The 18,041-nt window shown below is 40.8% G+C and overlaps 2 protein-coding genes across 4 annotated transcripts; one reads left to right on the plus strand and one right to left on the minus strand.

The window, feature by feature from the left end:
- Positions 1-619: 619 nt before the first annotated feature.
- Positions 620-8,347, plus strand: abhd17aa (abhydrolase domain containing 17A, depalmitoylase a). Its single transcript, XM_068340807.1, has 6 exons — positions 620-817; positions 1,548-1,633; positions 2,058-2,518; positions 3,661-3,855; positions 4,543-4,722; positions 5,441-8,347. The coding sequence occupies exons 3-6, from the start codon at positions 2,061-2,063 to the stop codon at positions 5,664-5,666; spliced, it is 1,059 nt and encodes a 352-aa protein (XP_068196908.1). The 5' UTR covers positions 620-817; positions 1,548-1,633; positions 2,058-2,060; the 3' UTR covers positions 5,667-8,347.
- Positions 8,348-8,758: 411 nt separating this feature from the next.
- Positions 8,759-16,429, minus strand: LOC137612329 (GRAM domain-containing protein 2B-like). Of its 3 annotated transcripts, none has more exons than XM_068340810.1 (13): positions 16,161-16,429; positions 15,593-15,733; positions 15,420-15,477; positions 14,992-15,064; positions 14,753-14,856; positions 14,373-14,462; positions 14,079-14,150; positions 13,935-13,985; positions 13,761-13,857; positions 13,550-13,600; positions 13,349-13,448; positions 10,281-10,391; positions 8,759-9,784 (listed from the first exon to the last, which is right to left on the minus strand). In XM_068340810.1, the coding sequence occupies exons 1-13, from the start codon at positions 16,211-16,213 to the stop codon at positions 9,769-9,771; spliced, it is 1,017 nt and encodes a 338-aa protein (XP_068196911.1). In that variant the 5' UTR covers positions 16,214-16,429; the 3' UTR covers positions 8,759-9,768. The 3 variants fall into 3 exon arrangements, with proteins under 3 accessions (XP_068196911.1, XP_068196909.1, XP_068196912.1); XM_068340808.1 differs by having other exon boundaries at positions 13,935-13,991; positions 16,161-16,427; XM_068340811.1 differs by lacking the exon at positions 15,593-15,733 and having other exon boundaries at positions 13,935-13,991; positions 16,161-16,423.
- Positions 16,430-18,041: the final 1,612 nt, after the last annotated feature.

Below are 18,041 nucleotides of genomic sequence, written 5' to 3' on the forward strand. Positions count from 1 at the left end.
CTCACTCCCGCTCTCTCTCTCCCTCCCTCACACGCACGCACACGCACACACACACACACACACACACACACACACACACACACACACACACACACACACACACACACGTACGCACGCACCAATTCGATATCAAGCCATTATTAATGCAGTCTACGTTTTTGATGATAAGGAAAACTGTAAGTTAAAAGGTAATATCCATATTGAAAACAGTTGACTATAAATACAACATTAAAAATTCATTACACTTTTATTGCCAATACTGTACACGAAATACACTGTAAAACTTTTCATTGTAGATCAAGAATGATTCACGGGCAGAAAATTTGACATTTAAATAAATTTACAACACAATACTGGTCACGGTTTTGTCACTATATTGTTGTGTTTTTACAGAATGCGAAGTGCATTTTATTCATATCTATCTATCTATCTATCTATCTATCTATCTATCTATCTATCTATCTATCTATCTATCTATCTATCTATCTATCTATCTATCTATCTATCTATCTATCTATCTATCTATCTATCTATCTATCTATCTATCTATCTATCTATCCACGTTGACAAAGTTTTGAAATGGGATTACGTCATGACGTCACTTCCGGTTGTAGTCGGACAGTAGCATGGATGGACAGTTGTAGAAAAAAAAAGCTAGCTAATTGCTGTGAATTTCAGCTGGCTACTCCCCAGCGACTGTCTGTACCCTTGAGTAAAAACATCCATGTCAAGACACAAGCAGGATTTTTGGACTCGTTTGCTGGTTCTGTGTATTTATAAGGACACACCAGCGTACTTGACAGCCTACTGTGAAACGGTGAGTAGCTAGCTTTAAAGGTAGCGAGATAGCGAGCTAGCCGCCGCCGCTAGCTAGCCGCTGTGCTGACGCTAAACGGAGATTGTTCCAAGTGAAAGTTGTCGTAACCCGTTCAACCGTGATTATGTAATGATAGCAGGAATCTGTCGCATGTTTGTATTTCTAACCTAATGTGTTGTAAGTCTGAATAGAGCTCCCGTGTTGTGTCCAGAGAACAGGCTAACGTTAGAGGTTAACGTCGCCGTTAACCATGTAGCTACCATTAGCATATCATTTGGTTGCTGTTTGTGTTTAGGTGGTGGTGGTGGGGGGGGGGGGTAAATTTGTCACAATATCCATCAAGACATCTAAATCACTTTAATTTCAATGTGAGTTTTTTTCTATTAGCATCAATACAGGTATGGATTAGTAATTATTAACGCTACAGTATGAGTCCGGCTTTTAATTAATGTCATCTCTTCCTTATAGCTTTAATGCAGTAGTATTATTTTTTTCTTTTGCTGAATGTCTTGAGTTATTTTATTTGTTTCAAATACCTCTTAATCCAGAACGGTACAGATGGTTTCTTAGTAGTTGTCACTTTATTTCAGTACATAAAACCTATTATGAGTGATGTGTTCTATGATGACCAAAGCAATGAATTAAATGCTCCTGCTTTTGTGACTACATGTTGTCTTGTTCATTCTGTTGCCACATGATGTTAATTTAATTTGTCTTTTTCTGAAAAAAGGTCCAGCGGGCTAAGTGACTATAACGGACAACCTTGGCACAGGTGTGTGCCAGCCTATTTCCAAACCCAGGGATTTCTGAATCCAGGTATGTTCTGGACTTAATGACTGTGTAGGTGTTCCTGCAGGAAACTGATTAGGGAAGGAAGGTCATGAGCTTTTCGTATCCCTACAGTTCTTAAGTCATACTAACATTTCTCCCTGACTTTTCAACATGCCGTTGTTAATAGTAACTCCAAAGCAAATCCAGAATCTGTTGGAAAAAATGTGTCCCATCTAATTAGCAGAACAGTTACTGCATGATAATTTATACATTTTCCACAATTATTCAGTGCATTTTGTTCTTTGACATTGCAACATGACAATTTTTTTTTCTGTATTTTAATAGACAAATATTTATTTAAAATAATTTTTGGCTCAAACTACTTTTATTTGGAGATGAGGCTTTGCCAGCATATCAGTTTGTCCTGTGTTTCAACCATCTAATTACTCTGTTACATGTTTAATTTCAGAAAATGAACGGTCTGTCGATACGAGAGCTATGCTGCCTGTTCTGCTGCCCCCCTTGCCCCAGTCGCATTGCAGCCAAACTGGCGTTCCTTCCTCCGGAGCCCACTTATGCCCTTCTCCCAGACCCAGATCAAGGTTCTGGAGTTGGGACAGCTCCTGGATCAAGCTCTGGGGCCGCCGTGCCTTCTCTTGGAGCCCCAGGACTGCGTTCTCGGCTTGGCGCTGGTAGTGGAAACGACAGGGGAGGCGGAGGTGCAGGGGGGGGAGGAGGAGGAGGAGGAGGAGCTACTGGTGGTGGTGGCAGTGTCACAGTGGGTGAGGGAAGGTGGAAGCTTCATCTCACAGAGAGAGCAGAGTTCCAGTATTCACAGAGGGAGCTGGACGTGACGGATGTATTCCTGACCAGATCTAGCCGAGGGAACAGAGTTGGATGCATGTACATTCGTTGTGCCCCCAGTGCAAGGTGAGACATACACCACCCCAGAGTATGTTGAGACCAAAACTTGCAGGCCCATAAAGGTCACAAGCTTGGATTTTTGTGTTTAACTTGTATAAATACGTATTTTTTCAGTCATACAAGCTGAGTTTTGTAAGATATGGACTCAAGTGTCTCAGAACCAAGCAGTATCAAAACTTTTTTAGTCAAACAGAACCTGCATTCAATCAATTTAGCACCAGCATTTGAGAAAAAAATATGCCAAAGGTTTTGTCCCTAATCAATCAATTATGTGGCAGCAGTCGCTTCAAAAGCATGGCTCTACAGGACACAAGGGACTACTTCCATTGACAAGAGGGTAACAAGTGAAGCAGAAATGCATAATGGTAAATACTGAGGGTGCGAATACAGTAATAATAATAATAAAACTATTTTTTATAGAATCTTTCATGTAAAAACGCAGCCCAAAGAGCTTTGAAACAAATCATTTGCACGTGTAAAGTGCCAAAAGAACATATTACAGTAGTAACACTTAAGTATCAAGTTGATAAAGATAGAGATGTGTAAGAACTGAGTCAATGGAATAAATGTAATTGTAATTAAACGGAATAGTTTGTTTTGTTTTTAACATTCCTTCAAAAATTCTCAGTGATCTGTGTCTTGATGTCTGTAGGCAGGGAGTTTCACAGTTGTGGACCGTAAGTGAGAAAAGCTGTGACATCCAGTAAACGACGAGCAGATGATGTGACGTGATGTTATTGTTGGTGGGAGGGAGACAGGAAAGTTAACAATGTAGCTCGGTGCTAGCCCATTAACAGCTTTGTATGTGACGAGGAGGGCCTTGATGTAAATTTTGAATGTAATGGGAGGCCAAAGAAGAGTGATTAAAGAATTAATTACAGTACATGGTTTCTCCTCTTGGTTCTGGTGAATGTTTGAACAAGCAGAGGTGTCTCACTTACTTTTTAGTTAGAGAGTTAAATGCTGTGTTGCAGCAATCAAGTTACCTTGATGAAAGCCTTGTATTGTCTTTTATCGCTTGAAGGATATTGGTACGGATATCATGTTGGACAAGGTATCAAAAAATATATAATCATATTCTTGTCACTTTAGCATTGCCTCTGCTTCCCTTTGGCAATCTGCCTTACTTTGCATTGTCCTGTTTTCAGGTTCACAGTGCTGTTTTCCCATGGTAACGCAGTTGACCTGGGCCAGATGAGCAGCTTCTACATTGGCTTAGGCACACGCATCAACTGCAACATCTTTTCCTACGACTACTCAGGCTACGGTGTTAGCACTGGCAAGCCCTCCGAGAAGAACTTATACGCCGACATTGACGCTGCCTGGCACGCCCTGCGCACACGGTAAGCAGGCAGAAACTATGGCTTCGGACAGAAAAAGTCAACATATACCGAACAACTGTGTCTTTATTAAGTAAATGAGGCTCCGTCACCTGAATGGCCAGCAGGTTTTTATGAAATCAACTTGTTTTGGTTAAGTTATACACAAATGTTGTCAATGCTGACTGTGCCACACACGCTAACCCTCAGCCAGATGGAAGCTAAAAGAAGGAACTGTGCTCTGCAGGATGTGGCAGCATTTAAAATTGTGACTGATGTGCTTCTTGTTTCTGTGCTCCTAACATAGTAAATTTGCCTGATGTAAGCAGAAACTATAAGTGGGGTAATGTCAAGGAACTTTGCATAAAATATCAATGTTTGTCTGCTCATATCTAAACCAGTTGTATTGTGATGCTGTAAGAAAACAAACGAAACAGGCAGATCATGGTTGGATTCTAGTTTTTGGCGTTGGATCCTCGGAGGGTTGAGACTTCATGTTCTTTGCTTATAATGACCACTTTCAAATGCTGTCTGTTATTAACATGAAGCGGGGACACTTTTTGAGATATTATGGACTAAAAGGTTCACTGATCCATGTTAATCTTCATATGGTTACAATTAAATGCACATCAGCCCTTTGGTATTGAGAATATTTGAAAAACCCCCCAACATATTCTGATAGTTAACATTTAAATCTCCGTGTTTTGTCAGGTATGGCATCAGCCCCGAGAACATCATCCTGTACGGACAGAGTATTGGCACGGTGCCCACAGTGGACTTGGCATCCCGGTTCGAGTGTGCTGCTGTGGTCCTCCACTCTCCTCTCACCTCCGGCATGAGGGTGGCCTTTCCCGACACAAAGAAAACGTACTGCTTCGATGCCTTCCCGAAGTAAGTTTCTGTGCCGAGAAGAATTTGTTCCTGCTTTACTTTCTGTATGTTTCTGTTGACGCATTGGTCGTTGCAGTGTGGCGTTAAAGCTGTGCATCAGGTGAATTCTTGTCTATCTGGAGACGCTGAAGACTAAATTGTCTGTTTGATTAATACGACGGTGCCATACATTAGAATAAAATTGACTTTGATGTACCGTATGGCATAAATTACACCTCGATTGTATGAAATGTGTCTGGCAACGTCCATTTCTTACAGCTTTATTTATAACTTTTAATAACTGGTTTGACCATTGAGTGAAAGGCCGTGTTTATCTGATTTATTCTGTATTTTTATTTGGATCTCCACTGGTTGTTACCTTGGCAACAATTTCCCTTCCTGCATTCCTTATTTTTATATGTGATGAAGTGCCTTCATCTCTAAGGTGCTACATTTGCTCGATGAGTCACAAACATTTAGTCCAGGTTGTAATTATAACACTGCCTGATAGCAATAATTTATATAAACTGCAGTTCTTTTGCATAATCGTTAGAATGGCTTCCGTTCATCTGAAAGCAACACAAATGCCCATTTCCAGTGATTTTTCCATGTTTTTTTCCACAGTTAGTTGTTGGCTGTTGATGATGATGTCATGTGGTTGTCTTTATTCAGATTTAACCCTGTCGCTTGAATTTTTCTGGCACATTAAAATCCTTAATAATCTCATTTTGTCTTCCAGCATAGAGAAAGTGTCAAAGATCCCGTCTCCGGTGCTCATCATCCACGGTACGGAGGACGAAGTGATCGACTTCTCTCACGGCCTGGCCCTGTTCGAGCGCTGCCCCAAGGCCGTGGAGCCACTGTGGGTGGAGGGAGCCGGTCACAACGACATTGAGCTTTACAGTCAGTACCTGGAGAGGCTACGGCGCTTCATCAACCAGGACCTGGCTGCACAGCACGCCTGAGAAACGAACCAGAGCCTCTCTGTGTTTGCGTGAATGACACTGTGGCTATGTGTGTGTGTGTGTGTGTGTGTGACGAGGTGACGGTGTCTGCATGTTCTGAGTGCGGTTGAGAAAACGACTCGTGATTTTTGTCACATCTGTGTGTCTTTTGAAGCCACACACCATCAGACGACTTCTTGAAACAACTTCCGGTTTTTGTGGTGAGGATGGTTTGTGTTACATCATCAGTCACTTTCTTTTGTGTGGTCAAACACTATCAACAAGAACCCAGACTTTTTTCTTCTTTTTTTTTTTAAATACGGAAAATATTATAAATTGCAGCTTTAAAATGTTTCTCATATGAATTGAGAAGAAACATGTTTTGTCCAAAAAGGCACACAGATGTAGTTTTTAAGTATTCCCTGTTATTGTGTTGAGTGTGTGAGTCTGTGACGTGAGCGGGTGTGTATTATTATCTTCATGGACTTGTGTCACCTTAATGATTTTTGGGTGTGTGTGTGTGAGGCATCGCTGAAAGAAATGAAGGACATCCTGATGACTTGGAGAGCTGTGAGCAGAGGAAGCTCATGGAGACTTGATGTTGTGTCATTTTTTTTTTTTTTTTGTGTTTGTATGAAGAATACCTCCACAGCTTGACCGCATCTATCACAGGTCGAGCCCCCCCTCCCCACAATTCACCAGTTTACCTGCTAACGGATTTTCATAGAACTACCAGGGCATTCCCCAAGTTGTCTTGCTAACCTGAACACTAACCTACTTTATGTGTGTCGGCGACACGAGGACTTGTTTGGAATACTGTTACAGCTTTGCTTCACCCTTGTTTATTTGTTTTTTTGCTGACTTAAAGTATGACCAGCATTCACTTTATTTCCTGGCCAAATTGTATCTAACTTTGTTTTTTGTCCATAAAATTGCAGCAGCTACTCGCAAGGAATTACTTTTGATTCCCCCCCTAAATTGCTTTTTTTCCCCATCCTGTCCTTGATGTTTGTGATCAAGAACGATGGCGGGGCTGAAATGAAAACCCATCTTAGAGCTACACTGCACGTCTTTCTCTCTCTGCGGACGCTAATTGACTAGAAGTGCGGGTTTAGTCTAATTTCCATCCCACGTTAGATTTGCCGTCTGTAAACAGAAGGTTGGTACTGACGTGTCTAACGTGAACATATCCTGTAGAAGCTCACTGCTCTGACCGAAAGATTAAAGGTTTACTGACACCAAGAAGATGTTCGGTTCGCCAAACTGATGAAGACGTTGTTGGGGTTTTTTTTGTTGTTTTATTTATTTTCTTTGCACCATCGGAATCGCTTTCACCTGTCATCGTCTTACATCACCGTGTCTTTTCCTGGTGGCGTTCCAGACCAGGGTTCATCATCTCCGTGTTCGCGTTCACCCTGGTGATGTAATTAACCTTGATTTGTTCGATGTAATGTAAGGGTCGTGGGTCCGTGTATCTCCGACCCACGTGTGTCGACGTTGTGACTAACACTATGACTCCCGCATTATGACTCCCACACTATGACTCCCATTGGGTGCTGTGGCCCTCAGTGTACATGAGCTCTCTTATGGGTGGCAGCAGGCTTCACGTCTGACACAAGCCATATTTGAGCCTCTCATAGTCCGTGTGGTGCAGGTTCCACCACACACACACACACACACACACACACACACATACACGCACACATACATGCACATAATACATGTACTGTAGTCTGCAGTATATTTACACGTTTATATATATCAGATCAAGCATGACAAAAGCAGGTCTTAAGTTCAGCACTATTGTACAAAGCATCCAAAGTGTAATAAGGATATAAAATGTAAGTGTGTTGTCATGATTATTATTGTCTGTCCTCTACAGGCCAGCATTAAGCGTATGAACATCACGGTTGAGTGAGCGGCCCTGCGTGTGGATCTGTACGAGTACACAAACTGGTTTTTCGGCCACACACCAGTACACTTCAGGTTCACACAAGGCGCCTCCTCCGTCAGAGACCCATTGCTTTTTTTTTCTTTCTTTTTTTTTTTAAGGGAACATTCTGAATTAGCACTGATCTCGTTACTCCATTTTTGGGAGTACAAGTCGGTTTTTAGATAAGCGATAGAAAGGCCACTGAACGCCACTCGCTCTGTTCATCCCTTCTTCGTCTTCACGTTCTCACCCTGTGCTTCAAGTCTCTGATATTTAAAACGATGGAATTCTGTTACCGTCTTGGACCAGGGGATTAAGGGGGGGGGGGCTTCAGGAGAATTAGAATATCAATCTCTCTGTACGTAGATAAAGGCACCACCCCCCTCTCCTGGTCCCAGGTCATGCTATCAGGGAAACCACTGGATCCATTTTCACTCATGGGGTAGAAGATGCGGGGTGGAAACTTGATTTATTGATGCACCACTATGGTTGAAATATGTAGTATCCTTTGGCTCTGAATGTTTATGGATAGGGGTGGGGGGTGGGAACAATGAATACTGTATGCATGTCTATTGTGTTTAGCAGAGCAAGTGATGGGTGGGACGTTATCTGTACTATGTATTCTTTGTGGGGGGGGGGTGTTAAAGCTGAGCTCAGCATCGGAACATGGAAGCGCTTTTTAAAAATGGGATGTTTATTTGGATTTTTTATTGCTGATACTAACTGATGTATTGTTGAGTTTCGTGCTAGAGTTGGAGCGGGGTGGCGGCGGGTGGGTGGGGCCTAGAAAATATTAGTGGGCTGTTTATATGGTTACTGTACTTACCTATTCTATTCTTTGTATTATGATTTGTAATTTCATGTTGCTTTTTGAACTGAGAATATGATGTAATGAAAATAATTAATGGGACTGAATCTTGACCTTTTTATGGACAACAAAATAAAAAAAAAGATCACTTATGTACAAAAAATGTCAAATTAGCCTTGTTTTTACAACATTGTGGCATACAGGAGTATCAGACATTTGGACACCTTTAAATATCAGTGGTATTTAAAAAAATGTCACTTGGGCTCTAATCTAAGTTATCTGGTGACTTGAGTAAAGATCTTCCTGGACTTCATTGCCTGGGACAGTTTTCTTGAGTCAGATTCACCACAGCTGTACAAGAGGTAAACCCAGTAAAATCTAAAATAGACATTTTATTAACACATACAGTCATTCCTTATTCCACATGACATCTTCAGTTTGTTCTAAATATAGAAAACGGGCACTAAATTAATACGTTGAGATTTTTACGGGTGTACATCTTGACTCAGATTTACACTGGGATGATCCGACTTGTTTAACCGGTCATGATGAGTTGGGTCTAAAATGTAAAGTCATACAATTCTCAAATAAAATAATTGTAAAGATAGATAAATGTAGTTCTGAAAACAAAAGACGCACTGACATGAAAGAGTCCTGGAAGGAAAGTTGAGTAAATAAATGTTGAATGCAAATTGTTAAAAGCATCCCTATTGATATCGGCAATTTATGATGTTTTATTATCTAAAGGGTTTATGAACCCTGGACGTTATAAATTCTGTAGCATCCATCAACGGGATTGATTTGATGAGACACAAGTGCTGTACTATTAAAACCTTTGAGATGAACGTCACATCCAGGTTTAATGGAGGTGACTGCCCTCTGCTGGCCGACTCTCACACTGCACATAGTTATAAAGCCAATAACAAAGTGCTTGTTTAACATGATTACTCTGGGGTGTCCTCTTCATGGATGTGGAGGTCAAAGATGGAACAGACGTGAGCTCCGTTTGCCAGCCGTGTTCAACCATGACGTTCAGCCATGAGGTGACCTCTGCTTCGGCAGGCTGCCATCACGTCACTCGGCGTAGGACATCCTTCCTTTAATTTTCTGATCTGTCAGCAGAAACGATGCACTCCGCACAGAAATATTTCCCTGATGCCCCTCTGTCGTCCATGTAGTTCACTGCAACAGGTCTTTTCCAGACATCCTGAAAGCCTCCTACTGCTGACCTGCGACCTCTGTGGCTTTGATGCCGTCATTGTTTTTTTTATAATAATAATTTTAAAAATGTAAATAATTTAAGCCAGGAAGCTTTTGGGAATGAGTCTAGATGGCAATGATGCATTGCAGGAACTCCTAGGAGGATTTGTTTGTCACGGTGTCTACGCTTTGTGGCACCTGTAGGAGGAGAAGAAGAAGAGGAAGGAAGCACTGTGATTCCAAAATAAAATTCCTTCTATTATCTACATTTTAATTACAAAAAGTATGATCATGCATTAATTGAAGTTTAGTGTACCCCTTGAGTTAGTTCTTTCTTTCTGTCTTTGGAGGAACGACAACTCTTCGAATATTGCAGTAAATTTCCACAGTTACAGTATAATTAAAATACAGAAGGAATTCAATACTAAATTAAAATGCTGCACTTGACCAGAAAGGAAATTATTCTGTTGCATAATTCCTACTTTTAAAAGGAATATGGTAATTTTACCCTTTGTCTTCATTTCTCTAAAAGAGTTCAGCTGCTGAAGTCTTATCTGACCTGCATATAATGGTTTTAAAAGCCGCCTAACCAGTTTGAGCCACCTTTTCTCTTGTTTTCCCAACAGCCTCCCACTAACTTCCTCCTGTGACTCTCTCAGCCAGCTTTTTTCTTCCTCTTTTTGTGTCTGCTCACACTTCATGGGGTAGAGACGTCTCCGTCAGGCCTCCCAAAGACTTGAGCTGCTCCTCCAGCTCGCTGATCCTCAGCCCGATGTACCCCGACAGCAGCAGGAGCAGCAGCATCCTGCAAACACAGCAGCCACAGTGCTCTAACATGGATGCCTGCATATTGTTGAGAATCTGTCTGAATTATATTGATGAAATGAGGTACGAGGGTCAGGAGCGTATCAATCTGTCCATGCAAGCAGGTTTATCCAAAAATCCTGAAGGAAATGACTTCAGGAATGATCCAACATACTTTGGGCGATAATTTCTTTACCATTGTGAGATACAAGCATTTAAAACACAATTTGAAGTTGACTCAAAGGTATACAAGCTGATAAGGCAATTCATAAAGTCTCATCTCCTCCTGGACAGCTGTTAACTGATCCTAAATTAATGACAGTTTTTGTTTTTAACTTTTATTGTCCGTAATAAGCATTAAAGTTTAAGGCCACTGATGATGAGATCTCAGATTTTCTCAATTCACTGGACATTCCAGTTTTAGATGAGGTAATAAAGCCGGAGCTGGATCCTGATATCACACTGTATGAAATCAAAACAGCTATTTGCTCATTTTATTATGGAAAGGCCTGTGGTCCTGATGGATTTGGCATAGAATTCTACATAGCACTCATAGAAACTGCTCTACTCCTTCGTATGGTAAACTGTAAACTATAGTAAACTCTCTGAAGGATGAGATTTCCCTCCGTTCTCTTTATGAAGACCATGTTTGTCTTCTACTGAAAAAAAAGAGGCCAATCTACCCCGATTGGTCTTTGATTGAGTCCCACAAGTCAAAAACATCTGTTGGAGCGTCTCTCAGTGCTCTTTTATTTTCAGAACCTGATTTATCTATGAAACAACTTAAAGGTGACTTTTAACTTGTTTAAGGCGACTCCTTGAAGAATCTTAAACAAATTAAGGGTGTGCTGAATCTCCCTGAGCTCTCATTTCATGCTCCCATATTTTAGAGTCTTTCCTTCAAGCCAGGTTTAACGGAATCAGTGTTTACACACTGGGCAGAGAAGGGTATTGTTACCATCAGTGATCTTTATATTGACAATTGTTTTGCATCTTTTGCTCGACTTCAGGAGAAATATTTTCCATCATTGAGCCATTTTTTTTCTAATTAGAAGCTTGTTAAATGAATCATTATCAACACAACACAATTTTCATAGACTTCTGACATGTGAACCCACATCCAAAGGTTTGATTCCAGTTTGTTACCCTTTCTCTATTAGTTACCTCTTCTCTGGGTTAAAGACACAGGAGAGGAGATTGGTGATGGAATATGGTCACTGGCATTGGAGAGAATCAAGACATGTTCTATCAGTGCAAGACTTCAGTTCATTCAGTTTAATGCCATCCATTGGCAGCACTTTTCGAAAAACAAACTGAATAGGATTTCCCTTCTGTGTCTGCCAGCTGTGATAAATGTAAAGCCAGTGAGGGATTCTGGGTTATCTTTTTTGGTCGTGCTCCAAGCTGTCAGGCTTTTTTGGGGTGATATTTTTTAATATATACAGCGTCATATACAAAACCTGCTTTAAGGTCTGGTTTATCCGAGCTGTGCTACACTTTGTCAAACACCCACTGCAGGTTTTGTATGATCTGGGGGCTTTTCAAAGATCGTATTAAGACACAACTTAATACAATCTCAGTATGAAGTCTAATGGGATAAGTCTGGGTTGTACTGTATGCTATGTATCACTGTCCTATTTTCATTATGTGAATTGCTTTAATGTTAAGTGTTTTCTGGGACTCTGCACTTAATTTTGCTCTTCCTTGACCGCATCTCCTCTCAATACCATAGAATACTGACTCTTCAAAACCTGTGAACTTTCTTTTTCAGTGTTTGGGCCTGATTATAAATGCACACTGGTATCTTTTAGATGAACTGACAGTTTTTTTAAATTATTATTATTTCATGTAGTTTTTTGGTGTGTTTCTTTCTGTAGTCCCTTTGTGACTGTTATACAGAAAACCTTTAAACATTAAATTTTAAAAAAAGTTGATATGATGAGAACACATCATATTCAGGTCTGGATCCCAAATGTTTAAATTCATTAGGATGTGGAAAATTTACAAGAAAAAAATAAGAAGAAGAAGCATATTTTTTACTTTATTTTATTGTATTTTTCTTCTTCTTATTATAATATTTATAAATTATTGTAATTATTTATTTTAATTATTATTACGCTAATTATCTAGTAATTTATTTTTATTATTTTATTTTTATTATTACTTTATTTATTTAACTTTTTTTCAATCTTGCGTTATTACATAACAGGGTGACAAAGAGATGTGAAACAAAATTTAAAAAGCATTTCCTTTCCTTTAACTTTCATTTAAAGGCAGTTGCTTCTTGTATTTTTTGGTCTAATGGTGTAGACGCCTTAACATTCCACCCTGAAAGTGAAAGCCCCCCTTGTGCAGAGTGAACTAAATCCTCAGTGGACACCCAGAGACCTGCTCTGACATAACACATCGATGAGATGTTTCCACATGCGTCCGTAGAGAACATGGTGTGAGAACGTTTAAATTACGACATCATGAGAATAAGTCTATTTCCTTTCAAAGAAAGATTCCAGCGGGTCGAGAAAATCCACATTCCTAAACGTGTCACCAGCGTCGTGTTTCTACACCAGTCAGGTGACTGTTTTTAATATCCTGTCTGAAACAACAGAGGACGCCACGCTTCAGTTAACACATTGATTGATATGTTCTAGGCTTCTTTCACTTTATTTCATCTGCAGCGACAGTGGTCACAAGCAGAGACACGCTATACTACAGTAATGCATTATTATAAGTAGTGCATTAACGTGTGGATGCATTTTTAATGTCCTGACTGAATCTGTGACACTTATCTGTGCAGAAGTGCATTCATTTTGCATGTTGTTTGAATCTGACAGTAGCTATGGCTGTCACACGCATGCAGAAGAGTAGAGCGTATTGTAAATGACACTTAAGTACAGTTTTTGAGTAAAGGTAGTGAAAGCAGTGGAGGTGAATTCTCTGCATTGAGGAGAAAATGCTCACAGCATCACGTAGAAGTAGAAGAGGAGGCTGAGGTTCCTCATTCTTCTGACCACAAAGAACGGCGTGACCCTCGCTGCGATGTTCCCCATCCACGACGAACCTGGTCGAGACAAAAAAAAAAAATCAGCCTATGTTTCTATGATGACTCTTCCTCTTCTTCATCTCATTGGTGACATGCGGATATCACATGTGACCTCTCACCTTTGTCATCTTCATCCGCGAGGTTGCTGCCCTGATGATCTGTGCTGGCGCCTGGAAGGAAACGCACAAAGCTGCATTCAGATGACTTAACCTTATGCAAACCTTTATTGAAAAATGGACCATCATCCATAATATGTCAAAAAGATGACAGCTGGTGGGGATTAGCCAATCCTGTTCCACATCACTAACCTCTCTCCCATTGTTTCCTCACCTTCACATGACATTTGAGGGAAGTTGTTCTGCAGATGAAGGCTGTTCTCTTGGCTCTGGTCACCGCAGCACTCCTCCAAACTGGAATAACTGGAGGCCTGTGCACGGGAACATCCAAGGTCAAAATCCACAATTATGAATATCGGCTGGAGGTCAACCGAGCAGCGAAACCCACCACGTCATCGGCATCATTGTCTGCAGAGGAGAGACGAGGGCTGCTGTTCTCCTGCTCCTGCCGGACAGACACAGAAGCATGAACCAAACTAGAAGCGGCCTTCGTTTAAATCAACATGTCAGTATTAAAGGTCGACGACTGTACCTGTGTGTGTGAGCAGATTGTTTGGAGGAGTTTGTAACACATCTGACGCTTCCTCAGAGACACAAACGAGTACTGAAGGAGAATAAACGGGACAAAAGGGTTAATCATGGACCGGGTTCAGGCTACACGTTTAAATACACCCTCAGAAAAACAACAATCGGCCCAGAAATCCAAACGAGTTGAATCGCTGGGACCCATTGGATACTGGACTCCACACGAGGAGGGGTGTGAAACTACAACAGCAATGCTTAGAATTAAAAAAAGTAAAAAATGGTATATGTTTAAAACTCTGACCTTTTCTCCATCGGCAGTTTGAATAGACAACATGGACAGAGCTGAAGTTTGTTTCTTCACCTGTCTGACTTGGAATACAGGAATCACCACCTTTAAGAGGAAATTATTTTTTTTTTAAATGTGGATAAAAGCAAATATAGCACATTTTAATATTTTATTTTTTGTTCACTCTCCTAGAATATCAAAATCAGAATCTTTTAATAATCCCCGAGGGGGAAAATTGCTTTTTGCTACAGGAAGTATAATAATAATATTTCTCTTCTGTGAGCCCTGCCCTTGATTTGGTTAAAAAAGAAATCAAAATCAATGAAAATATCAGTGCGATGGTCCTAAATGAAGGACTTTCTGACATTTGTTTGCTGCTCAGTGTGTTTGGTTACCTTGGTGTCTTTCAGAAGCATGGATGAATGGAAACACACGTGAAACTCCGAAACAAAGAGTTTTCCATAATACAACAACTCCTTCTGCAGGGCACAGATGAATGCTACACCCACACACACACAAATACACACACAAACACACACAGCAGAGTTACTTTCGTCCCAGCTCTGCCTGCTGAGTCATTTATTGATGACTTCGGACTATTATTGATAAAAAGAAACCTCCCTATCAAACTCACTGTGTGTCAGCGCCTCTTCCTCAGGAATCTCCTGAAACAGTTTGTGGAACGTTCTGTTGTGTTTTTTGAAGCTCTAAAAAAAAAGTGAAATATTTGAGTTTGCTGCTGTTATCAGAAATAATTTCCTTATTTAACCTTCCTTTCATTTTAGAGCAGTTTTAGCATTTTCTGAGCCTTTCTGAGTCTTTTTGCTCTATTTTTGGTCTCCCGATTTACGCCAAGCAGGAGAAATATCACTCTTAAAGCGGGACACGATCAGAGCGGTGAGATCCAAATGACGAGCTGAAACCATAAAGCTCTGTCTGTCACATTATGTTCACATTTGGTGCATTGCTGTTGTAAAAAAAAATGTCTATTGAGGCTTTGCTTCTCCCTGTGGTGCAGAGAAAATGTGATTAAATATGGTTTTCAGGAAGCAGAGGACTCACATTAATGTGGATGAGCCCGTCTGAATTCTCGGGGTTCTCCTTGGTCACACTTTCCTTTCTGAGGACACAAACAGGACGGATTATCTGCATTGACACCAATTAGGTCTTAATATGTTCAGATCTAAACATTGAAGCCATCTCCTTTTCCTTATTGTGATCCTGTTGTGGTTTACCTGAGGGATACGTCAGAGCCGAGGCTGTGATTTATGTCCTGGGTTTGCAGCCGGGCTTCGTCCACACTCGGATTCTGCCCACATTTCTTACCACTACACTTACTGCTGCCTCTTTTTCCGCCAATGAGCAGATCCAGACAGCTGATTAATATAGATAAATATCAGACTGATAATCCGGTTTGTCTTTCCTTATTGTTTAATGTGCATCACAAATACACACAGAAATATCTAACCTAAAGAACCTACAGAAATGTTTTCTCACAATATACATCTGCAAGTCTTAACTCAGTCGGTGAGTGAAATGAAATCATTGATCCTGTTGGGGATCAAACATCTGTCTGCTTTTATTGAAATCAGATTTTAAACCAGCTCCAGCCTGACTTATTACAGATTAAAGTGTTTTTCAGTTAACTGGTTTATTGGACATTTGATGAGTCTGCAATTTCTGTGCAACCGGAATGATCACTGGAGGATCCAACAGCTACAAACACTGCAAACATGAGTATACTGATGTCTATTTTCAATTAAACCTCTGAATAATGTGAAACAGACAGAATCAGATACTCACACAGAACCGTCCAGCGACAACCTCCTGCTTTTCAAATTCATGATGGCAAACATGCAAGTCTTTCAGTTCACACTCAGTGGGTCGTTGGTGGGACGTATTCTTCTGTCTGCCTTCCTGCATGTGAGCGAAGAAATACAGCCTGCTTACGCTGTTTGTTGTTTTTTTGTTGAGTCGGCCAATCAGGAGCGAGAAGGAAAGAGTCTTCACCTGGCGTGATGACAGGCCTCGCATTCTGTGACACTTCCTTCCCTTGTAGTGTGGTTTGCCGTGGCTTGTCTCGCCTGACTTTTTGACACTGTCTGCACACACATGCACACACACACACACACACACACACACACACACACACACAAAGGTATGCACAGACGTTTTGAGTGACACAGTAGGTTTTGCCAGGCAACCTGCTAAGCCTGCACAGATACACATCAGAGAATAACTAGTGTTCAGAAGCATAAACACCAAACATGACACAATGTCTTGTTTTCAAAGAATTTCTATCTGTTCAGGACGTTCGTTTCTGCAGTACTCTATGTATTGTAAGAAGATTGTGTCACATGATCATCATCAACTGTCCAACAATCAAATATTCAGTGAGTCCAGTCGTGTGATTATTGGATGGAAAGTTCCACGTTTTCTTTCTGAGACGTTAAAAAAAAACTGAAAGGGTTGTGATGTTCAAAAGCTCCTGTGAAAGACAGAAAGACGAACTTTGTTTTGCGTGGGTCCCAGTGTAGAGTCACTGGGACCCACGTGCAGCATCTCTGTTACCCTCAGTGAGTGTCTGGTGAGTTAGGTCCTGAAAAAACTGGTTTGAAAAAAAAGTTTTGAAGGGTTTTATGTGTAAATCTGAGTCCATCACATGTGGCGATGGCGGCCGATGACTGGCACAACTGTAACTGTCTGGATCTAGTCACAAATCTCTGAGAACTGATATTTGCCACCAATAAATAACACCCATGGTCAGATCAGAATCAATTGGATGTGAGCTCTTAAGAAAAGACTTGTGGTGGCACAACAAACATTTATAACATGCGATTATAAATGTTTTGGTTGCAGCTCTGGTGGTCATTCCTGCTACCAATTTGCAAATGAAACGCTCCCTAAAAAAAAAAAATAGTGACATGGATGCATTATGTTTCATAACTGCAGGTTTTAAAGTGGTCTTTATCATGATCAATAATCATGCGGTCAATCCACATCACTTCACATGGTTTACAATCATCTGACTCGTTCATGAAAGGGTTTCACATCCTGTAGGTCAAAGGAAAATTTAAGACTGGTTCTGCTGCAGATGTCAGTTCTAATCTCAGTATGAAAACAGTCACAGGAAGAGACGGATTAAAAGATTAAATATTTCAGCAGAATTAGTCATGAGATTCATCACATGAATGGTGAGCGTGGACTTTATCTTGAGGTGCTTGGTGCATTTTCTTGTTTGCAGCAACAGTTGCTCAGGGTTCTGATGGCGGCGTCACAAATTACTACCTGCATTAAAGCCAAAGCTTGAAATACATTGTCTTCTTAAGCTTAGAGCTCTGGCTATGACGACAGGCCTGTCTCAGCGTGCCCCATAAAGGACCTGCTATAGGTTAGAGCCTCATGCATTGTCCTGTGATGGTCAGAACAATGCATTCCTCACAACTTCCTCATGAACACTAATTTCCAAGAAGTACTCGGTCAAAGGATTAGCCAAGCACACCCAGTCTGATAAGGAACACGGTGGCGTCCAGGTGCAGCGGCTCTTCTTATCTGCACCCAGATCAATAAGAACAATGAGAATGACATCGCTGTGAACTTCAAGAAGGCAATGGATTCCTTCATGTGCGTGGTTTCACTGATATCAGTTGTATCAAGAATTTTATGATGAGTAAACCTCATGAT

The sequence above is a fragment of the Antennarius striatus genome, chromosome 18 (assembly GCF_040054535.1).
Source record: "Antennarius striatus isolate MH-2024 chromosome 18, ASM4005453v1, whole genome shotgun sequence".
In the NCBI taxonomy this organism is placed as follows: Eukaryota; Metazoa; Chordata; class Actinopteri; order Lophiiformes; family Antennariidae; genus Antennarius; species Antennarius striatus.